Source organism: Lepisosteus platostomus, chromosome 17, assembly GCF_059453375.1.
Source record: "Lepisosteus platostomus isolate fLepPlt1 chromosome 17, fLepPlt1.hap1, whole genome shotgun sequence".
NCBI classification, from domain to species: domain Eukaryota; kingdom Metazoa; phylum Chordata; class Actinopteri; order Semionotiformes; family Lepisosteidae; genus Lepisosteus; species Lepisosteus platostomus.
Window position 1 is genome coordinate 8154575 of NC_142627.1, and position 24534 is coordinate 8179108.

The 24534-nt window shown below is 41.3% G+C and overlaps 1 protein-coding gene and 1 long non-coding RNA gene across 2 annotated transcripts; one reads left to right on the forward strand and one right to left on the reverse strand.

Annotated features, from left to right (window-relative positions):
* Window positions 1-1095: 1095 nt before the first annotated feature.
* On the forward strand, window positions 1096-7436 carry LOC148646054 (uncharacterized). Its single transcript, XR_015927899.1, has 3 exons — window positions 1096-1253; window positions 5362-5509; window positions 6817-7436. It is a non-coding gene; the product is annotated as an uncharacterized LOC148646054 (long non-coding RNA).
* pex6 (peroxisomal biogenesis factor 6) lies at window positions 6195-23679 on the reverse strand. Its single transcript, XM_088609827.1, has 17 exons — window positions 22431-23679; window positions 21986-22155; window positions 21521-21604; window positions 20986-21097; window positions 20079-20215; window positions 19534-19645; window positions 18630-18838; window positions 17019-17211; window positions 16382-16458; window positions 15846-15978; window positions 15063-15268; window positions 14433-14494; window positions 14132-14240; window positions 13373-13489; window positions 12899-12976; window positions 11640-11779; window positions 6195-8432 (listed from the first exon to the last, which is right to left on the reverse strand). Exons 1-17 carry the CDS (start codon window positions 23643-23645, stop codon window positions 8296-8298), a joined length of 3291 nt encoding a protein of 1096 aa, XP_088465953.1. The 5' UTR covers window positions 23646-23679; the 3' UTR covers window positions 6195-8295.
* Between the last annotated feature and the right edge of the window lie 855 nt (window positions 23680-24534).

Here is a 24534-nt window from a genome sequence, read left to right on the forward strand (position 1 = left end):
AAGTCGATGGCTGTTCTACTCCACCAGCCCCTTCTTCTTTATGGCACTTTCAAAGAGCCAGTCGAGCTCAAACTCAGTGGCTGATTTTATCATCAAGTGGGGAAGACACTGCCAAGAGTGTCAAACTTTTTATCCTGCAAAAGATCTAAAACTCAAGCTCTTACTCTGAGCAACGTCCACCTGCTATGAAATTTATGAGAACTTTTTTAGTGTACTTGGACCTGTATTTGCCATTTGAGTTTCTATCTGTGTTGGTAACTTGCAGTTCGAAATTGATAGAAGAGAGAACTAGTTTAAAACGGAAGTTATTTCCTCACCTGGGTTTGGTGTGGTTGTCTTTACAATGAAAATCCCCTACTGGATAATACGGCCTACACAACATGTGCAAGAAATGTGTGAGTGAAATTCTCAGACCCATTCTAAAGATTTCACAGGCATTGGGCAGTTTTAAGCCATATGGATCCTCCATTGTTAATAAAAGCACACCCTCAGACCTTGAACCTTGTCAAGAGCTCCTCAAACGTGCGTGTGTTTGATTCGCCTGTGTTTGTGCTCTGCAGTGGGCGTGAAACATCAACTTTGTTTACAAATGGGATGTTTGGATCTCGCGGCAGCAAAGGTTTGGATACCCATTAAAAAACATAACCGACAGCACCAATCCATCATCACCTCAGCTTAACATGAGGTCCCTAATATAGAATATCTGATCAACCAACACCTGGCAAAATCGAAGAGGCAATAACCAGCCATGTATTCCATTCAAAACACGACAAGCACAGTATAGTTTTTTTTATGTTTCCTTTTGACTGTAGCATAAATTTCTGTTCTACAAATAACTTGTATGATATTAATATTAAAGAAATATTTAAAGGGACAGTCTTCTCTGGGTGGGGCTATTTGGATGGCAGCTCGATTTGTCCCGCCCTGTTTCCAACATGGGTGATAAACAGAGGGGAAAAAAGGGTCTTCTGTGTTTTGTTGTTAGTAATGTGTCAGATGTCATGGCAACCGAGCAGCTCCCCTCCCCTGATTGGCCAGGATGCTAGGATGGTACGTCCACGTTGCAGAGAGAACTGCTGAGTGGACCCTCCCTTTTAAACCCCTCAGAGTTCATGGCCTCCCATTATTTAGCAGATTTGTTTTTGCATCCTGGCTGAACCTTCTAGCGTGAGAGCAGAAACTCCATTTGGATCTTATATGTACCTTTGCAAGGACGCCAGGGGTATAACCTAACAAATGTGTGGGGTCAACTGGTGAGTGCCATTCCTCAGTTTCATGTTCTTCCAAACGGTGGGGGTTCAGATGTGTAAATCTTTACTGGTTTGGTGGTGGGCAGGTGTTGTGGTGTTGTGCAGAGAGTTGTTAGTTGGTGGGAGGCAAAAAAGTATTCTAATTAAAGCGTGCAAAGTAGAATATGTACTGTTCAATGTCAAGCTAAGTGAACTCATCCAGGACACTTACACAAATTTCAGTGTTAGACTTGAGATTTGTTTCCTAAACATGTATTTTTTTCCTGCGTAAGTAGTCGTGTGCGCTTGTTGACAGAGAAATGTAAAGAGACTTTGCATACGGTATTTACAATTGAAATATGTAAATATGTCACCAGTAAAGTATCAGTAGTGTTCCCTGTATAACAAGAGATACGATGCTGTTAAGACAGTAAAAGATGAATTTGCAAAATGCTGGGCAATTAATGTATTGATGAGGACGGTTGGATTTTGAGATTATAAAATCATTATATATGTTGACTGGTGTTTACCGGTGGTCAGGAGGGTTTTTTTTTAAATACACATAAAATGGGTTTCCTAGCATAACCAGATCATATTTTAAGCCTGGTGTTACAGGAAAACATAACACCTTTGGAAAGTGTGCAATCTTACTGCTAACTACAGCAGAGCTAACCAGGGAGAGGAATGACGAGATTACCTGCTCACAGCTCAAGACTGGAGTGATTGGCCAGGAGTAACAGGTCAAAGGTTAGAAAGAGGTCAAGGGCTCATGCAGACTCAAATTACAAATGTTTCAAAATTAAGAGGATCTGGCAGCAAATTAATGAGTAAATTATGTTTAAATAATATTTGAAAACTTAGAGTATTTACCAGATGAATGAGGAATGGTATTGACACACCTGATAGTTTCATGTACTGTGTATTAAAGTGTAAAAAAAAGCCACCTAAGTTTTTTTATCAAGAAAACTCTGTTTTTTTTATTAAGTCCAGTTCTTAAAGTGCAGTTCATGTTCCATTGAGAAACCCTTTGTATAAAATGAATATTGTGGGTTTTGCTTTGTAAAATTAATTAGAGGAGATCCAAACAGCTATACCTCAGATCTCCACAAGAGGTCGTCATATTTCTGAAGCCGTACAAAAAGCACAGAGCTCTCTGTGCAAACCATACCACAGACTCGGATCAGGGACAGGTCTTGCTGTTTCACAATGAACAGGACACTAAAGAAGACAAGAGCTCCAGGTCATCTGTGACTTAATTCCTCGACTCTGATTTTAATTCAGATGGGAGGCCAGCCTGCCTGAAAACCCAGATTCACCTAATAAAACTGAAAGCCTCACAAGAAGAGAACTTGTGACCCAAAGTGCCCCATGTGCTCCTGGATGGCGCACCCCAGTAAAAGGCCAGAACTGAACAATAGTGTGTTCAGTATATTAACATGGACATCCCCAACACAATGGCTTCAGCAAGGCCCTCACGGATCTAAACATTGCTAGATTTCTCTCTGGCCAGTTGCACTGTGCTCAAACAGCAAAAGTCAAACAATTGAAGGTTTTATATTTTCCAACGTACTCAGCATTCATAATTCCGAGGGCTGAGGGCAATGGACGTATATAAAAAAACAAAGCCAAACACCAGCTCTCCCAGTCCTATAGCTGAAAACTGAAATTCTGTAATCTAAAGGTATCACCATTTAGGAAGCTATTCTGTAGGTGTTGCTGGTGGAATTATTGCTCCATTATTAGCAGAAGAGAGCAATGCTGAACAATGTGAGGCCATCAAAACAAATCTTGCTAGATAAGAATGGGTTTTAAAAAGAGATCAAGGGGTGAGTCTGAAAAAAGTTTGACAGATGTGCAGGGAAGAGAAGATAACCTGAATCCATTTAACAAGTAGGTTTTCCAAATGTGAACTGGCCTTGTCTAATCTTCCAGGGATCTGCGCAGTAGTCATGACATCTGACACTTGACCAACAGAACAAGACCTTCTCCGTTTATTATACATAATTCAGCCAGGCTGGGACTTCTTATTTAATACTAATGAAACAATTAATAGATATAAACAATTGCACAACATAAGAAAATTTGAGAATCCAGAAACAGTTGCCTGCAAAGTATGTTTGAAAATCCTTCCCTGAGAACTACGATTAGTTTTTCTGAAAACACCTTTATGTCTCTCAACTACAGTGGGCCTGGTTTAAGCACACAACTCAGCCAAGAGCATAGCCTTTACTCCTAGATGCTGTGGCTTAGATTCGTATTTGAATTGCCCTTTTTTCCATGATCACATACTTGTAGGCCAGTTAGAGAGCGTTCCCAGTGAAGGCTTTGAACGAGTGCTGAAAGATGGATAACATTCACAATGGTTGCAATGTTCTGGAGATTGCTTTGTCGAATTCCAGAACGGTAGAACAGTCAGAACAAAACAGACACAAAGAGCAACAATTCCTCCGGCTGCTTAAAGAAAATGATACAGGATGGATGTCATTGACTTTAGCAACAAGACTCCAAAGGACTGGGCCGACAGAAGAGTAAATTAAACAAGACCGCGAATGAGCGATAGCGCCATATCAGGTCTTGATAAGATGTGTTACCTGTACAGTTTCCGGTGTACTCTAAACCTGAGCAAAAGTAAAGTGGTGATAAATATGTATTGCAAAAACAATTATCCCGTTATCAGTAAAGTGTAAGAATAAACAGATGGGCAGTGTAAAAGTTTCCCTTTTCTGAGAAAGGATTTGTTTGATTAAGGTGACTGTCCAAATATCAAGAATATATAATAGGATGTACTTCACAGAAGGCGACAGTAACATGATATTCATGGGACGTAATTTTTGCAATCAGAAAATATCACGGGGGTGACGTGGTGCAACAGTGGCCAGCATTGCTCCCTCACTGCACTGGGGCCCCGGGTTCAATTCCAGACCGGGGGTGCTGTCTGCGTGGAGTTTGTGTGTTCTCTCCATGTGCGTGTGGGTTTCCTCTGGTTTCCTCCCAGAGTCCAAAAACATACTTGTCAGTGAGTTGGCTTGTGGGGAAATTGGCCCTGGTATGAGTGTGGGTATGTCTGCCCTGCAATGGGCTGTTGTCTGGACTACCCTGCTTGTGCCTTTCCTTGCTGGGATAGGCTCCGTCCCCCCACCACCCTGAAGCGGAAGAAGAGGTTAAAAACAGATGGATGGGAAATACAACATTATTTTTTTATTTAGCAGTTTTTCAGTTACAATTACCATGTGTTGTTTCTATGTGTAATTAGGAGCATGTGATGAGATTAAGCACTATATATGTAAACAGAAGAAGTAAAGAAGTAATTATGATGATCTGGATTACCTAATGGCAACAATTAATGAATATTAAATCATTAGGAGAAATGCTTTTTGTCACTGTTCACCTGGCAGCGTGGCATTAAGAGGTACTGCAGATGTTTCTGAAGAGTTGCAGATCTGAATGCCTGGCTGTAATTTTTTAAAACGCTCTTTCTGGGGAACATACAGTATTGGAGGTTTTCCTAAACAAGGCCCTTGCAGAGCCAATCATTAACTTTCTGGTGCAAGATGATGGTATCATTTTTGAATTATGAAGCAAAAAGTGAGCAAATGACTAGTAAACACAATAGGGACCACCATACCTAACTTTTCTGTACAAGATGTCATCACAAAAATGCAGTGTGGATTATTTTATATGAGGTGGACATACTGTAGCAGTTAAAAATTTAAGTTAAAGATTTTAAATATACAATGCATTTCGATACTTGTAAGGGTGTCATACAATAGCAAAGTACTGGCAAATAAACCTGCTATTTGTTTCCTCCAGAATCTTGCTTATGATCTTTGGACACCGATCCCAGGCTGCCCAGGATCGGTTCTGGCTGTTTAATTTAGAGATTAGACCTTTTTTAATTGTCCACTTTAATTGAAATCTCTGACATTACCAGAACTGAAAAACAATTCATGAAGTTCTAATTAGCAGAAGATTAGTTCAATCAGAGGGCCCTTTGCGTAACCAAGAGCTCAGCTGGAACAAGTACGCAAAGCAATCACAGGGACCCCGACACGGCCTACTGATCACTCACACAGGGTAGAACGGCAGGGTGCATCAGCAGTCAGTCACCTCTTGGGTTCTTCTCGCCCGGCAGGTTTCCCAAGGGGACGCTACTGAGAAGCTGGCTCACCAAGTCCCGGCCCAGGCTCCTGCTGCTGATCGCAGGGTTGAAGCGGCCTCAGGTCACCCTCATGAGGAGGAAAAGGATGAAGCGCACGAAAGTAGCAAAGGCCACGTAAGCGGTAAATAGCGGTTATTTGACATGCCAGGCTGAGCGAACCTTTGGATTGGACACTGGATTGCCCCCTTACTGTAAATACTCTCCAGGAATACCAAGGCTACCTTCTCCTTCCAGCATTTCACTTATTAACATGTTGTAATTAACTGGGGCAGTGCGATGGCACAGTGGCTGTACCACTGTGGCCCTGGGCTCCATTCCAGACCTGGAGCGGTGTTTGTATGTTCTGGGAAAATGTGCCCTACGATGGACTGTTGTCCCATCCAGGGTGTATCCTGCCTTTTGCCCGTGGCTTGCCGGGATAGACTCTGGCTCCCCCATGACCCTGGATTGGATAAAGTGGTTAGAAAGGGGATGGATGGATGTTCAGATGAAGACCAGACTAGACCACATATGTAGGTTCTGTATTATACTAATCAAGTGATCTGCTTTGTTCACCATTACTAGCAGATCCAGCTTTGTTATGTGTATTCCATAGTTTGGATCATTGGTGACAGTATCCTTTGGTTCCATCGGTTCCTTACAAAATTGCAAAATCCACCACATGTCAAAATCACTGGTTCAGTCCAGTAGTGGGTTTTAAAATGCTTTGTTGACAGTGCAACATGTCAAGGGATGCTCCCTTGTCATTTCATGCACAGCTCAGCAAATACGACTCATCAAGAGACAGATATACCTACATTATAATATCTGTTGTACATATAGTTTATTAACAAAGCACATTTAAGTCATGCTGAATATGATCGTTAAAACTTAATCACTGAAAAAGTCAACTGAATGAAAGTGTATAGATTCATATTTCAGCTGAACAACGTTGTTAACTGGTGGGTCCTTCAGCAGGCTCTGAACTTTTCAAATCACCACTGTATGGACAAACACAGGACTCCATAATCCACAACTGTATTTTTAACTAACACAAGGAAGGTCACAAATGAGTTACAAATTGCTCATGTTCTAACAAGATTTCAACTTGTACTGTTAGTTCGAAGCAATCTTATTTTAAGAGGCTGCTTGTGCCTGACATGGCTCTCACCCGCTGCAGAACTGGTGCAAACCTTTGACCTTTGGGCCATGTTGTCTTCAGCAGTGGAGCCTGATGTCAGGCAGCATGAAGTCTCATGGGCACTGCCCAGCATGGGTTTCAGCTCGCCTTCTTGACTGGTGCTCCAAGATCGTTGCAGATCTTGTGCACCGTAAAAACAAATTCTAGTAGGCGAACAATTGGTAGGAACATGCGCCCCCCAAAAAACTTTTTTTAGTTGCTCTGATGCTTCCATTTTGAAAAGCGTTTTTCTCATTCCTGTCTTTCAGAGTGTCCATCCGACTGCCGCATTTCCCTTGAGTTTCCGGCACTGAGGGGAGCAGGAACTGGGATAGAAATGGAAGACCAAGCCGCCACAGAGGCACTAAGTTTTCAAACTTATCAAAAACAACGAACTAAAAAAAAACAGCGGGGAAATTCCATGTTTCGGGAACAGAAATCAGACAGAAATTCATACAACTAGGTTATCGATACAGTGATTTGTACGCCATCTCTTAAATATACATTTATTATGGTTCATTATATTACATGAGTGTGATTGTAAATTATTTACATTTAGTTCTATCATTTTAATCATACAAAAGGAATTTCCCTGTAATCTCTGGTAATCTTTTCCGGTACTGGAATGTATGTTTCCACTGTCCTACGACGCTGTGTTTTCAAGACAGAATGAGTGTGAACGGTGAACAGTCCCACCCAGCTCTGTACGAGGTACTATCGTATTGGCTCCTCCCAGACTACTGCAGACTAGAACTGTGCCAGTGGCCGGATCTCTGGTGCCCATGCAGAAACCTTAATTCGATTTCTGCACTTCCTGGAATACCTGTTATGCAGCTTTTTGCTGCCTTCATCTTTCATCTTCCAGCTGAGTTTAATGACACTGGGGGGGGACAAAAGTCATACAAAGGCCAAGTGGCTTTAGAAAAGTAGTGGATTGCACACAGACTGGCATCTTAGTATTTATTTTGCTTTTACTACTTTATTTCTGAGCGGTTGTTTCTGCTTTTAGTAAATAGTTGCTCATCTGAGGTGCCAAAACGTTTCTTCTATATTAAAGAGCCACTGTTTTAGCTTAAAAGCAAACCGAATGTTGCCTCTCTTGAGGTAAGCATTCTGTCTGGAGATCTCCATGTCAAAGAAAAAAAAAACTTTCAAGGTGAAAGGCATTAAAGACAGTGTCAAAAACTAGACCTAATTATATTAAGCCATTAGCGTGTTAGAGGCGTATCCAATTTGAATCTTTATCTGCTATTAATGTTATAATCTGTTTTTATACTTCTGGTGAAAATGTTATTACAGATATAGGTTTTTTTTTCATTTATTGTAACTCCACATTGTTATCTTTAAAAAAAATGCACTTGCACCTAGGCTACAGTAATCGGCAGTGAATATCAAAGCCCAACTTTTTTTTTCCTCTATGAAGTAAACAAAGTGCAGTTTTGTTGTATTCTATGCGTGTGAATTTTTTTTGCTTGTAATGCGCATAATATTTTAAAAGAGAAAACAGAAGTGACTGACAGTGACTAATGGAAACTATTTTTTTTTTCCATTCCATTAATACGGAAACCTTAAAAAAAGATGGAAGAGGGAGAAAAACATTAAGAGTCTTGTGGTCTAGAAGAGTAAGCTTTGGTAGATAGCCTGCCTTCTGCGAATATAGTGCATAAGAAAGGATGTAGATTTGGCCAGAGGTATGCCATCTTTTAAAAGGGACATTTTTTCAAAAACCTGAACCGACGTGGGTGGTGTTACTTTGCTGTGAATTTCTGTTGGATGAGCTTGTATTTCAGCACCTCTTGATCAGATACAGATGGCTGTAGGTTCTGTAGGGCATGGCGAAAGTCCTCCAGTGTCAGTAGAAGATCTGAATTTTCGGTGTCCAGACCTGAGACAAGATGGAAGAAAGAACGCGTAACAGTAATGATTAGGAGCTCGCATTCTCCAACAATTTTTTTAATTCATTTACTTATTTCAAGGGGCACAGACAACACTTTGAATTGACAAGGCAATGGCTGCTTTCCCAGAAATTGTACCTGGGCTGTTACTAGGAATAGCTGAGGTTCCAAAGTTTTTATCCCTTTTTATCTAAGTCCTTTTCTCATCCTGTTACGTTTTCTCACACAAGCTAGTGTGCTCTCGGTGACATTTCACCAGCAGCAACATCAGGAAGTGACACAAGAGCTTCAGAACAAAACTGGCACTGCATTTTCTAAACATATCTGCAGTATAAAAGTTCAAACTGCAAGATGTAATGCAGGTATAGAATAAACACATATAATGACTCTTCCCCCATGAAAACAGTTTTCAGAAAATATAGTATTATAAATAAGATCTGTCCTTTAAATGCTTTACTTGAATTGTTAGCTTTGTCTAGGAAAACGTCCTTAATTGATTTTTAACAGAATGTATTTTTTATTTTAATAGAACTCCCAGCTTGGAAGATATCTGAACTTGCAAAAATGTAGGCTACAGAGACATCAGGGCAGAGTATACAAGGCAGCTGTAGTATTTCAATGCCATTCACACTTTTTGGACTTTCCAAAGACATCTGAAGCTTAAGCCAAACAAGAACAGAAAAGGTTTTTGAAAACCATTTTTCGAAATCGAGGTGGCCTGAGAGGAGTTTCTCTACAATAAGATTGTAAAGATAGTGAAAATGGGGAAGGTGTGCGTGAACTCTTGAAAGGGTTCCAGAATGCTGCACTTTTTAGACTGATGGAGAATCTGCTTTGTGCTCACCTCAAGTCTGCACCTAGATGGATAATGTACCTAAAGTAACTATTTCCTTATGCAATCATGCATCAGGAGCTGAATAAAAAAAAACCCACACACAACACAAAGCAAGGAGATGCCCTACAAAGTGATCGCAATTCTATGAAACTGATATTTTTAAATGCACAGTATAGTCCCTGGCCAATATATTAGTAATACCCACACCCCCTCCAACAAAGTATGTGTTGAGCCTCTGTTAGTAGAAGCAATGGCTTGAAGGAGATGGGGCCTGTATTTTAAAAGAGTTTGAGACCAATCCCTTCCCATGATGAGGATAATGGTGTGTTGATCTGAGAATCTGTCCATGTTTTGATAACGAATCAGATCTGTAGAAGGCGGTTCCAGCCAGTGTGACAAGTGTAGCTCTCCCCGGATTTGATCCCGGTCACTAAAGGGCTCTGACCATGCTCCATGCCAAAACTTTAGGCAGAGGATAGCTCCGTCACACCAAAAGACCAGGTCCTGCGTCAAAGTTGCACTGCCTAGATTTCTGAAGGGGGTAATGTCACTTCTGTAACTCTCTCAGTCGCACCAGGAAAGGTGATGGAAGTCTGTCTCATGGTTCTTAACACTACTACACAATCATCTGGCACTCAAGAGTCTTCATTTGAGTCAGGATTTCCAATGTGTTGCATCATTCTTAACAAAAAACTGTTTTCTGACACATGATAAAACAAAACTCAGCTTGATGTCACTGGTGCAGACTGGAGGTGAAAAATCCATTTTGTTTAAATTATATGAACAAGAAGGGGAGGTGTGGACAAGACCACAGATGGCAGCAAAGGCCAGCAGGGACAATTAACTCCGGAAAGTTTGCCAGTAGAAAGAATCAGTTTTCTACTGCTGCTGTGGTAAATAATATCGATAATAAAAATTAAAATGAGAAAAATAGGCTTGTTATAGGTCCTTGAAACAGGGATCTGAAAATGCGAGATCTAGTCTAAAGGAACACTGAAGAGGGAGGAGCAATATTTGACAACGCAGTTAGGTGTGGAGTTTCTGGTAGGAAAATGATAGAAATACAGTGAATGTCTGAATGCGTTTTAGTAAGTGTGCAGGTGGGATTGTTGAAGGAGAGTTAAATAAAGGCTACTGATAAAATAATAGGGTGCTCTGAGCAGAGCATTTGGCTTGTTTTAGCAAGGTGTAAGGATAGACGTTTAAAAAAGGAAAACACGTAGTTTTTACCAGAGACACAAAAAAATTAAATCTTCTAGGTGAAAACAAAAGAGGTGGTTTACATATTGATTTTGGAAAGATGGCTAAATAACAGAAAGCAAAGAGATGGAGGAACATGACAGAGCAATAGAGGTGTAAAACAGAGGGGTGAGGTAACTGATAAGACTCTATGGTAGAACATGCTTTTTAATGCTTCACAAGAAATGTTTTCAATTTATTTAAATGTAACATTGTATGACACAATTTTAAATAAAAATGACAGGAATTCAAAATGCCATATATATATATCATCTATCACCCTGTTTAAAAATGCATTTAATGTAAATGTCATTTCTAATTGTATGCGACCCTCAAATATGAGAAGGAAGAGGCAAAACATTCTCTTCTTAGCGCTTTGATTCAATGCAATATATGTCTATTAATGATAGCGATTCCCATGGGCCAAATCAAGCAGCTCTGTTCCTCTGGTAGAAGCAAAATGAGGCATTCAATTTTGAAAATCTTTAAAAAAAAAAAACAAAATGGAAAAAACAAAGGATGGACTCACAATGATCTGGGACCAATGGCCAATGTTTTTTAACCACTGCTGTCATTCCATAACGGGTGCTCTTGTGAAGTGTACAGCGTTTAGTAAGCAGAGAGCTCTCTGAAACCCTTTAAATCCCCATCTCCCGGGCTACTAGATTTATATGGCTTTGGCTGCCCAGTCTGTGATGATCATGTTGGATGGCAGAAATGTTTTGACATTTCTTGGATGGGAATTTGCCCGGTGCTTGCTTTAACAAACACTACTCTACACAGCAATCAGTCTTTAAACTGATGGGAACACTTCATCTTAATAAAACTATTTGGGGATCTCTTATTATTAAAGATGGGGATTCTTTTCTGACCTGAAAAGCTTTTAACACTAAAATAAATTGAAGACTTGGAAAACACACTCATAAAACATTTTCATCACATTTACTGTCTTTTTTTAAATACGCAATGACCATCAGAATGCTTACATAAAACATACCAGACTGCAGTTTCAATGCTTCTTTTCAGTTTTGTCATAGATTGAGAGGCTGGTTTTCTTTTACCATGAAGCACACGTGAATGTGCTTCCCGAACGGGGCCTTATGCTTGAAGTCAAGGTACAAACCTTCATCAATCCTACTGATCTTCCGCTTGATGGCCGATGTCATGGCATCGGAGCACAGCGCGTACAAGTCCGCTCCCGTGAGCTGAGGAGGGCACCGCTCCGCGATATCCAGGAGGCTGATATTCGGATCCAGCTTGAACCTGCAAAGAATCAGAAGTGAAATCGGGGGGGGAAAGCGAGCGAGCAGGGACTTTTCTGGGATCCAGATGCTGACCGATGCACAGAGGAGTCTCAGGCAGGCTCTGGTATGAACTGTGCCCCCCAGGCAACACCCTCCTCTGAACGAAACACAGAACCAGCATCCTAGAGCAGGAGCCTGAGCTACACTTGTCCACCATAGGATACACAATACAAAAGATAAGCCGCCATAGCCGCTCTATGGTAAATAGAGGGATGAGACCTCCACTTTCAGGACGAAGGGGACCGCTGAGGTCATACAGTACCCTGCAGTAAAGCTTAAAGGCCTGAAGTGACTGAGGCAAACTGAGGAGGAAAGAGGAAGAAAATAAGATGATGATAAAATAGAGTGTTTAAAGGGTAATTTTACTACAGGCTTATGTTTATGAAATATAAAAAAAATATATAGAATAAGTTAAACTTTCCTGCATTATGAGACTTTTAAATTGCATTTTTAAGAGACTATAAGCTTTATCAACTTTAAAACTGTAATGACTTGAAATCTGGAAACTCTTCGGTTTGATTGTGATTCATTTGTTAACTACAGGAGCAGTAAGAAAGTGGAAACACAGGGTTGTGTGCATTGTGTGGTGAGAAGGGACCAAAGGAAGGACCTCTGCCCCGTGCTTTTCAATCTCTGTGGACATTAAAACTGTGTTTTTTTATTGGTGATTGCTCAAAACATAGTATTTATACAAGAACGTGTGTGAAGAACTGAAACGGATGAAACCGCTGTCCAGAGGGAGTATTACCTGTGTCTCCCAAACAAACAAAACATTTTACAGTACAACCTGAAAACCATTACATAAACTGTACAACAGAAATGGATACATTATATGTTAACAGCACGTTTGGAAAAGAAGTTTTGAAAGACTGAAGGACTGAAATTAATTTACAGCATAACTCTTCCATGATACAGTAGCAATGAACTAGCTTCAGCGAGACAGCTGAAGAAAACATTTGTTCCTACTGTACATGGTTAAATGCACTTTCCTGCAGCCCTAAAACAGTGAGGGCTACGTATGATCTTTGAATTTTTTTGTAATTCTACAGATATTTCTGAATTGCTGACTGACACTTACTTTCTGAGGATGGCCTTAAGGACTTGTAGCTGAGACTCTTTATCTTCGTTAATTCCTACATATACCAGTTTATCAAACCTGACAGAAGACAAAAACAAACGCACATTAAAACAGCACCAAAAATAATCATGTTTTGGTCCTGAAAAGTGTGGTAAACTGAACCAAATATTTAAACATTATACCCTGACTAGTTACTGCATTTAACTTTTATAAAAAGAAGCTCTTAAACAAGGCTGGTTTAACCAGAAATGAAATGTTATAAATGTTTTATACCCACAGACTGATGTGCAGCAACACTCCCATCATGAAACATTCTTGCTAAGGGAAATGCATTTTGTTTTTGGTCTGTCCTCTGTGTAACGCACTGCAGCTGACTGTGTGTTTCATGCTCAGTAAAGCATGAAGTGGAAACACTAAAAAAGGCAAACTGTCCACAACTAAAGGGTTGCATTAAGTGAAATCTGGGGGTCATACCTGCCAGGCCGGAGCAGAGATGGGTCAAGCAGGTCAGGTCGGTTAGTTGCTCCAATTACAAACACGTCTCCCGAGGAGTGTAGCCCATCCAGCTCTGCTAAAAGCTGAGACACCACCCTAGATAACAGAGAAAGAGCAGGTACAGTATGAAGACACAGAGAAATGCTGAGGAAGAAGCCAATTCCAACTGTACTGCGCTAAGGTTGCGACTCAATTCTGGAAGGAGCATGGTCTGAGGTTGTAAGTCAAACTGATCAAACTGTTTCTACGCAGGACTTGAGAAAGTTCTGAAATGTAAAAGTGTTCATATTTCAAGTTTCTTCTTTGGGATTGTTCTCGTTTAAAAGGGAAAACAGGATTCACCTCTTCATGCAAAGGACTGCAGGAACACGGAGCAAATTACCCAGCCAAGCTGTTAAAGCCCATTACCTGACTTCTTTCAAGAAACAGCTGGACAAGATCTTCAGTTAAGTTATCTGCCAACAACCAAAAAGGCTCAATGAGCTCCTCTCTTTTGTAACCTTTATATTCTTTCTTATGTTTTTTTTTCCAATCTAGCACAACAGGACTTTGCAGGCGGGCTTTTGATTGTTAGACTGCTTGTTCTGAAACAGCAGTCTTTGCATTTCACAGTTTCCTAATCCTCCCTGTAACTTTATTGTTACACATACAGTAGGTTACACCCTTCACCACCCTGCAGTTCTGAGGGTCTTCCAGAAAGTGTAACTGGGCTACGGAATACTGAATGGCCACACCTACCGGTCCATGACCCCTCCCGAGTCCCCACTCCGGCCTCTGTTAGGAGCCAACGAGTCCAGCTCGTCAAAAAACACCACACAGGGAGCTGCAGCCCGGGCTTTCGAAAAGACTGGAGGAGGAAACCAACGGGAACCGAGTCAAATAAACAACGCTGACAAAACAAGCCGCTTGCGAGATCACAAAAGTCTAAATCATCCAATAACAAAACATGATTGGCTCACAACCAATGCTGATTTTTAACGATCCTTCATGAAGGAGGGTCCACTTCGCAACACTGGGAAAAACGTCTTGAGGTACATACCCTCCCGAACATTTTCCTCACTTTGGCCCACATACATGTTGATCAGCTCCGGCCCCTTCACGCTATCCGGAGAAAAAAAAAGATTAAACAATTATTGCATTTATTGGAGATGATAGTTCTGATTGATGAATGAACTAATTAATTAGCTAATGAACTCCCCAGCTTTAAAAGAATCCTAGCGCTTTCAGACAGAAAGAACACACAGAAAACAAATGTCCAATAAATAAATTATGGAGGAGGTAATCATGACATTTTCAACCAAGTTGTTAGAGCTTGGCAAAAAAGTTGCAATACAAAAGCATGTTTTCTATGGTGCCACATGATACAGATGAAAGCAGATGTTGGAGATGTCATTGCTGCAGGAGGGTTCAATCCCAAGGACAGCGCTGACAGTTTGAACGAGCCGAATGTGCCCACTTTACGTCCTGAAGATCAACCTTTCTCACTTTTGTACCAACAGGCGGGGATTCCAGCATGTTGCTTCCAAGCATCCAAAAATGATGAGTGGTGGAACACGTTAACTACATTTTTCTGATTTTACTTTTAAACTTTAACATGATTGCCCTCGCTTAAGAAAAGGGAGGCCTTTGTGGTGGAGACGTTGGTGCTCACGGCAGGACTTGTCCGTACCTCAGAAAGGTCAAGGAGCACTCAGTCGCCACAGCTTTGGCGAGCAGCGTCTTCCCAGTGCCAGGAGGCCCATACAGCAGCACACCCGAGCGTCTCAGGCCCAGGGAGACCAGCTCGGGGTGCTCCAGTGGCAGCTGGATGGTGTCCAGTATCTCCCTCTTCACCTGCTGTAGGCCGCCTATATCCTGCCACTTCACTGAGGGAATCTAGGGCGCAGAGAACAGACAGCCTAGCGAGTCTCACGCCAATACTTCCTGTCAGCGACGCAGAGCTGGCAACTCAGCCAAGAGCTCACAGAAACACCTAACAGCAGTGTTGACCGCAGAAAGAGCACAGAAAGATAGAGCTGTAAGGTATTTCTGGCTACTTGTATTCAATTGTATAATTAAATTGTATTAAATTAATTGAAGGTAATAAATGGAAGAGGTCAGGCCACAGATAACAGGGAATATCTGTTTCAACAGCTAACAAGGATGTTTAACACATGCATTTTCAAATGGTCAGCTTCAGTTGTGTAAGTCCTATTTGTCAAGCATGCAACGACATATAAGATTATGTACTCACTTTGTTTAGTTTAGTGCAAAACTCTACAGGACACTTTGCAGCAACTCTTAAATAGTCACCTTTTACAAACCTAACAGTCTTGTCTTAGAACACAAGAACAGTTACAGATGAGAGCCTTCTGGTCCCATCTAGCTCATGTAGGGGTTTGTAGTCAGTTGCCCTAGTAGTTTCTCCTTGCGTCCCTTGGTTCGTGTGTCCGCATGGATGTCAGTAGCCTACCTTGGGTGCTCCGACGGCACGAGAGTGAGCCTTCTGTAGCTCATCCAGAGCGCTGGCAAAGTCCTCAGCCAGGATACACACTCCAGAGGCATGTAGATCCTCCTCTTCATGCAGACTAAGCCCGCCTGGGAAACTACAGATCAGTCAAAAATATAATCTTTCTGCTGCTGCAAGAAGCAAGAAATCAGGAGCTCCAGCTGTGACCAAAGGCTCATGCTCTTGGTGGGAATTAACAAACACTTATTATGCAACACTCTGAAGTCACAGTGTCAACTAGGGTAAAACCTTTTATCATCTCTATTTCCTCAGACTTGGCACGTAAGGTTGTTGCTATTAAAGGTATTATTAATGGGTGACAAAAACAGAGCAAGAAAGGGAGAATGTCTTATGTTATAAAAAGGGAGGAGAGCAGGTTTAGTTGAAAGATAACATGAGCTAAGCATCTGCAAAGCTTGATCTGTTCATGCTTAATATTCATTAGCTGATTAATATTTTCATTAATACAATATCAATGTACCAAGGACCCAAGATCTTACCAGGTCTTTAGGATCCTTCTGTAGGCTGATTTGCCAGCACAACCAAGTAGTGTGCACAGATCACCCAGAAGAAAGCCCTGAAAAAGTTGAAATCCGAAATGCTAAAAAGAACTGCAGACTTTGACTCCATCACAGAAACTTCACTTACTGAAAAAAACATAACTGTAAAACTACTTATAATGTTTTTATAAGTATGCTTTTATTTTGTATTCCTCCCATCTATGCAAAATAAAACAACTGTCTATATTTCAGTTCACAAAGAGATGCAGAAATAAATGAGCACATCTCACTACAAATCTGGACTACTGTTCCATGCCTAAAGACAAGCTTTCAGATGTATATAAAAGATGCACGTGGCTCAAAACAGATGTTATGCGCTTGCATGGGAAAGTGTTGACCAACCAGATTGTACTCACAGCGGCATACAGAAGAGATTTAATCTGTATTACTCCAGATTGTTACAGTTTCACTGTTGTAAGAAACATATCCATTAACATATGGAATTGTTATTGCTAATCGTAAGCAATAAAACAACAATATTCCATGTAAAAATGTTTATTCTAGCGCAATATTCAAACACGTTTCTACTAAAGGAGTCTCAGTCCTACAGGGAACCAGCTGCTGCCTGTTTCCTTACCGCTGTCTGTTTAGCAATCTTGCCGAGGTTAACATCTTTCCCCAGAGGCTGTCCTGCAGACAGACTGGTCAGCATAGCCTTCCTCTGTTCTTCTGTAGGGCTTTCCACTGCCACCTGGTGGACAAATGCCATCATCACATCAAGGGACAGCTCCCGTGGGCTGCGAACTGTGCCGATGACCACAATGTTGCCGCTGTTCAACATATTTAAAAGAACAGAGGTTTGTGAAAGGTACAAAAAGCAACACATTATAAATACATTCTGTAAATAAATCATTTCAATTTTCTATTTAAATGAATACACATGCATTTTTATTAGAGTTAATAATTCAAAGGCGCTCCAACCCAAGCAATGCTAAAATTCTTAAAGTTTTATTTCACAGTGAAATCAAGTCCACTGCCAACTCTGCTTTCAGGGCTGAAATATGTGAAAACATGAAGGTAACCCACATCACACGTGAACAAAGTCTTACTGCACTCTGAAAAAAATCTAGAGAAACTAAACATTAAGACTGTCAGTTAAAGGGGAACCGAAGACCCAATTTCTCAGACCAAATATAAAATCTTGGTAATGAAATAAATTCATTGAAATCTAGAAAAAAATGACAAATTTCAAATTAAGCACAAAATCATGAACTTTGTGAAAGTACTGTAAATCATCAGTTGAGAGTTCCCACAAATTGTGACCTGATGTGGCCCTTCCTGCTCACTAGTCACTGTAATGACTAATGTAATGTGATGTATGAGTGAATAAGTACAGGTTATTCAGCAGACATTTCACCACAGAAATGTTTCAACGTGATCTGCATGCAGGGTTAACAAGAAAGTAATATTTGTCCCCAAAACTGTCTCGAAGTCGAGAACCATATTTCTATTGGATTAAAAGAGATGTATTCACAAGTCTGCTTCTTTGCAATGTAATAGGGCTGCAACACATCACCAGACATTTTGTTGTCTCGTGCTGAATTGCAGAATATGGCTCTGCTCACACCTGGAAATTTAGTCTATCTTGTGATGTAAATTGGAGGTTTTACAAGTTACTGTGTACATTTGACTTTTACCGTGGCTTGAAACGCACTCATCAACGCTGATTCTTTCTAACCCCCCCAAATATAAAAACAGCATCGCATTTCCCCCTTAAAACTTCAGGAAATAATAATTAAATGAATTTTTACTTGTCCTACAGCACGTGAGATCTGAGGTGGTTAGTCATTACCCACCAGAAGCCTCATTACACAGCAGGTCAGGTACAGGAGTTATGCACAGTGCTGGGGCATCTCTGAGGAGCAAGTACTCAGGACCTTTGGTTTATCATCTGAAGGACAGGACATCCTATAGCACAGTGTCCCCAGAGTCACCATACTGGAGCTCGGGTTAGACATTCGCTTCCAGGGAGAAGAGCACCCCCTGCAGGTCCACCAACACCAGTTCAGTCAGCACTTGGGCATCTTGCATCCCAGAACTGGCCAGACTCAGCCCTTCCTGGCTCCTGCCTGCTGATGAACGCAGGCTAAGGTTTCGCCTCTGCAGCAGTAAACCAAGTGAGACGCGCGCCGTGCGGCCGCCCGCACTTCCTGGCGCCCTGGGCACGCCGAGCCGCTCGTGTGGTCACCTGGCGGGGGCGGCGAGGCCAGCGATGAGACGCCGGAGGGCGCGGCCAGCCCTGGCGTCCTCCGCGGAGCCCTCGCGCTGCTTGCCCACCCACTGCACGTTCCTCAGCAGGAGGGCACAGGGCTGGTGCAGCTCCGCCCGGGAGAACGCCGCCTGCAGCTTGGCCTCGCCGGCGGCAGCCGTCTCCCCGCAGAGGCCCACACAGTCCACCTGCGAGACAGCTCCCGGTTAAGCCCCACAAAAGCCAAACATCATGGCCAAACACTCACTAGGTACCCTCTGAACCTCTCCCAGACATGGCCCTGCAATTTATGAAGGAGATCCTCTCCTGCATGACCTTCTACTATAATAATAATAAACTTTATTTATACAGGGCCTTTAAAGGTGGCTTCACAAAGCGCTTTACAGAACAGCAACAACACATGAAAAAAACAAGATTTACACATTGAAAAATGCACAATGAGAGGAGACAGTAGATGGAGGTACTGAAGACGGTAGGAGCAAAGGGGAAAATAACAGAACCAGTTAAAAACAGAACCAGGCCCTTCTAAAGAAGGAGGTTTTTAGTCTACTATGCAATTTTCTAAAACTTTTCAGTTACCTTAAGCCGATATTTGGTTCTGTTAACCACACAAGTTAAAATAGCCTTGAACAAACAGATAAAAATAAAAAGAAGGGTGAGATCAGTGGTGCACAATGCTCTGAAGTCCACTGAAACATTGTGCATTACTGACACGCTACTCTATCTACCCAGTAAAACTGTATCATAAAGTCTTATAACACCAGTTGGGAGTTCAGATTTGGTTTTCTTTGTAAATCCTGTTTTTTTTTTTGCAAGGTAAATTATTGCCAAACATTTCCCCCTCATTTTATTACAGTCCCAGTCCTCATGCTTCAGGACATACCTTGAGGAAGTGTAGGTTCAGTCTGGCGCACGCTGCTCTGACAGTTGTGACCTTCCCGCTGCCACACGGACCGTGCACTAGGAGCGTGCAAGCACTCCCCAGCACTGCGGCGCTGGAAGGAAAATCACCACGCAAAACTCAGGGAACAGTCCCGAAGGAAGCAACACCAATGAACCGCAACAAAAAAGAGCAACTCGAACAAAGGCATCTGTACGTGTGAATAGTTTTCTGCTCAATAGCAACATTTTTTAATAGTACAGTAGCGGTTTGTGCAGTATTCTACTATATGCGGCCTTATTTAAGAGACAAGTAATGGTTATAAAACACTTGCATTAGTCTTTAGCTGGTATGGATCAGCACAGAATAATTTTCCAATACATAACCCACCAAGACTTGCTGGACAGTTTGTTTTACAGTGGCGTAAACCAGATACTCTTTCCGTGCTGCTTCAACTGAGAAAGCTGTGTGATAGAATTCCTAAGAATCCGAGACACCGTTCGCAGCACACAAATCCTTCTCGTTTAGCTGCAGACAGTCATACACACCCTTCGGTGACATGAGGCTGGATGGTGCTGACAATTTGCTCCACTGTGTGCGAGAGCCCTGGGGGACACAGGCTGGTCCAGAACGAAGGCCCATCACCCCCAGGGGAACAGGGAACGAAACTGTTTATATTTCCTGCCTGAGGGGCGACAAAATCATGACAGCCAGAATACTTAAAGGCAAAGCAGAATACTTAAAGGCAAATAAACCCTGGTGCGTAGAATTTTTTGAACCACTGTATTTTAGAAATCAAAATCCTATGGGGAAAATAAAATAGATCACTTTCACTTATCATTTCAGATTTGCAGTTTTTACTTATGCTTTTGCTTTTCTAAAGGGCAATGGACATTTAGTTCCACATTTTCCCCAAGACATCTGTGATTTCAATTAAAACCTGTTGTGCCCCCTAATAAAAATCAGTTTCCAAACTCACATAACTGAAGTGCTGGACGACTAAGACTGCATCACTAATGCTTCCAGTGCCCTTTGAGGAACTAGAAGTCCACTGTGCTACTGTGTTAACGTGTAGATGTTATACAGTATCTCTACTAATGATTCAGGTATTGATGGATGGGTAACTCCAAATGTTAACGAACAAAGATTCAGAATGTTTTTTTCATTTTTCATTCACAAACGGGAAAAGATGACACTAATGCCTTATATTTCAATTTTTTCTCAAATAACCTTTATAGATCCTTACTCAAAACTGCATGTAGGTCTGAAAGGCGATATGGGATGTGATATTTTAGCTGAATTTTTCCAACAAAAAGGTTATTGATGTATGGATATTGTTCCACGAAAAAAAAACAGAAAATGATTTCTGGGACATTAGCTACTATACTACCATTGCATTCCTGTACAATGTCTATTTACATTCAACATATATATCCAAAGACAATTCTCTCTTACCAAGTACAAGGATGTGTGTTCTGTATCAGCCAGATAACCAAAAGGGCTCATCTCTCCATTCTCTGTAGTAGTGCCACAAACCTTCTTCACCCTGAAATACAATACTGGCCAACTGCGAGATAACAAGACAACATAAAACAATTAGATAAAAAATAGGCATGAACAACTAGGATATTAGTTACAAGCATAACCAGATTTCTAGTGGGCATTTACCATGACAACTTTGCAAGACATTGTCACAATGCCTTTCTGTGCTAATACCATGAATTTGTTTTACCTGGTCACTGTTACATGTAATCTAAATTACATGTAATCTAAAATCTGCTTTACTGTATCTCTCTGTTCTTCACCATGATTTCACTAAGCATGGACACACCTAGCATTTTCCAAGTCATATACCGCAGTAAACTTTTAGAATCAAGATGTTTAATATTGTGGAGACAAACATAATTATTTTTCACAGACAGATTTAAACTGTTCTATATGCTTTAATATACAGCTGATTTTGCTTAAAGTTTCTGGGCTGAGAGATTACCTTGTAAATCCTTCAGTGTGACTCTCTAGGAATGCTGCATGTCCTTCAGTAGGAATGCTCAAAACATCCCCTAATTGCACCAGCCTGAAATGACAAAATATCAGCTGGAGTGAAATTTGATCAAGTTTTAAATGCAGTATGTACTGTATATAATATGCTGAAAAAAGAAGAAAGAAAACACAACGTTTCAGCCGTGGAGCACCATGGCCGAAACGTTGCGTTTTCTTTCTTCTCTTTTCAGCATGGAATAAACCTATTACTTGTTCCTTTGCAGCCTACACATGCTGATGCAGCTACCCACCTGAACATGTATATAATATGTAGTATATACGTGATACAATAATGATGATTCCTACTGTACATGGGACAAACCCTTCCTTGACACCAGTTACATTAAGGGTGTTCCTGCAGTTTTAAAATGGAGTGGGCCTATGACTATTCATATCTTTGAGACACTTGACTAACCTGGGTGTGCTAAAGTGTGCATAGAGAACACTATCAATACTGCCTTTGGAGCTGTAGTCAGGTGAAATGATGGCGTCAATGTGCAGTTCTCTGGCAAAGGGTAAAGATGCTGTGGAGGACCTGCTGTCTTTCAGCTGTCTCTCTTGTTGGGAAACCTGCTCATAGCATCTCTGCAGAAAAACAGGAGAAAAAGACTCACTTCAAATTATGGTACTTCTTACCACTCGCAAGGATTAGTTCAACCAGTCCCTTCTGTTCACTGAACTAGAGATATTCCCCAATATGTACACTCTAGCTCATAAAGTATTGCCAACATGGAGAAGCACAATTTCTCCCGTATTTGAATAGTTTACGTTAGAAATGACGTGATCAATTTAATGTTTTAGAAAATGTTCCATCTACATCCTTCTCAAGTGGAATACAAGACACAGACCTCAGCACTCACCTTTATCTTGACAACTCTGCTGGCGATGGGCATTGGGGCCCCACCAGATAAGTTAAACCACAGAGAGGGCGAGACGAAGCCCACGTTTTCGTGAAACTCCAGGTCTTGAGATCTGGTGAATTCAGCAACAACAACTGCAGCGAGGTGCCCACCTCTGTGTGTCACGGCGTCTTTACTGCAGGCATGGTCCTCGGGTTTCTCAGGACAGTCACTCCTAACCGAAACCCTCATTTTGTCCGAAGAGAGGCTTAACGTGGACACAACAACCCATTCGTGGTTGAACAGACCCAGTTTAAGGAGTGAGTGTTTGCTCACAAAAATAGAAGCATCCACGTTGGTCCCCAAATCTGCCTTATCTTTTATTTTAATCCTCCCTTGCTTCAGCAGGCTGGACACATCCATCACTCTGACGTCAAATCTGCATTCCAATGCTTGCAGAAAATCAGAGAAGTCTGACTTAATGACTTTCTTCTTTTCTAACAGCGAACGCCCCCCAGAGAAGCTATTAGCGTAGTGTGCAAAATCAGAAGCATACAGGGATGTTAAAAGTCTAGTCGTCGACGCCTGGCTTGAGCCCTCTAAAGGGCCGTGATTCTGCGCCAAGTCTCTGCAGTCTGTGACCACCACAGTCGTGTTAACTGTTATGACTCCCTGCGTAACAGGTGTACACTCCAGGACAACCAGGTCTAAAAAATACTGATTAACCTGGGCGATATCGTCGCCAAAAAGTGGGTGGTAAGGCACTAACAACACGTCACCCTGCCTCGCCAAAACGTTTTGTTTCTGACAGGAGGCGAGTATGAGAAGTCCATTCGAGAACTTATCGGAATTTGCCCATTTAAAGCTCTGTCTGCTTTTTGCGCCAACCACAATTTTACTCAGGCCTATTGGAGACGCCAAACGCACCGTCACTTTTGCACCAGGCTGAAACCCGTAATGCCGAAAAAACAGTCTGCTTGTGTAAAGTTTTAGCAGTGTATCGCTGTTCACGAAGGTAGCAAACTCCGGAATGTCTTCCTCTGTGGTGACATGGGCACACAGAAACATGTCAGCTCTCGGAGGAGACTGCCGCCTCCGCGCACAAAGCAGCACACATGGTAATTCATTTCTACCTGGAAATATCTGATTGAACTGTGATTTTGCAAGCAGGACGTGCAATTGATTATAATGAGACGGAAACGTATCCAAGCAAAACAACTCTGCCTGCGCTGCCATATTGTCGAATGCAGCACGAACTGATGAAATCAGGAAATCAAGCAGAGAGACGAGCTGTCGAACCTCTTGTCTTTCTTCGCTTCAACCATCAGAGGGCATCACACAACAAAATACAGTATTTCAAAGTCGTTTCTTACGGATTGCGACGAAAACTACAAATATTTAGGGACGCAATTATGCTGGACTGAAAAATTAATCACTTTGGACGATTTTACAGTACTTTTAATAAATTAAGCTGTATTGTGGCGCACAGTAAATAGTATATGCATAGAATATCAGTGCTCTTTAATCGATATTCGTGTTTCAACTTCAACATTTGTGTTTCACCTGATAGAATGTTAGTCATATTGAAATATAAAAAAAACACGACAGACAAATGATAATACATTTAAACGTGATAACTCATAAAAAAAGAATAACCTGTTATTGGACGATACTATAAGTATAGAAATTGTAGCACATAATTACACGACATCTTTTTTTAATAAATGCAACTGTATTGTATACCTACAGCAAGCTTAATGAAAAATGCATTCCTACACTAACATGTACACAAAAGGTGTTTTAATATTGATGTAAAATTGAATATATTTTGTTCTCCAAATGTTTTCTAGGCATGAATGTTATGTTCCCAATTCAAACGAAATAATAAAACTTATAAAAAGTAATCTCGATATATTTTGACGGAGTTCGCCCTGTATATCCTTATACCATTTCCTCTTTATATCGATGTTATAATTTCACACTGTGTCTTGGTTTACACCTTTCAAATTTCTGTTACCCAGAACGTCAGTGTTTTAATAATAATCATCATAATTGCTTACACTTACATAGCGCTTTTCTGGACACTCCACTCAAAGCGCTTTACAGGTAATGGGGACTCCCCTCC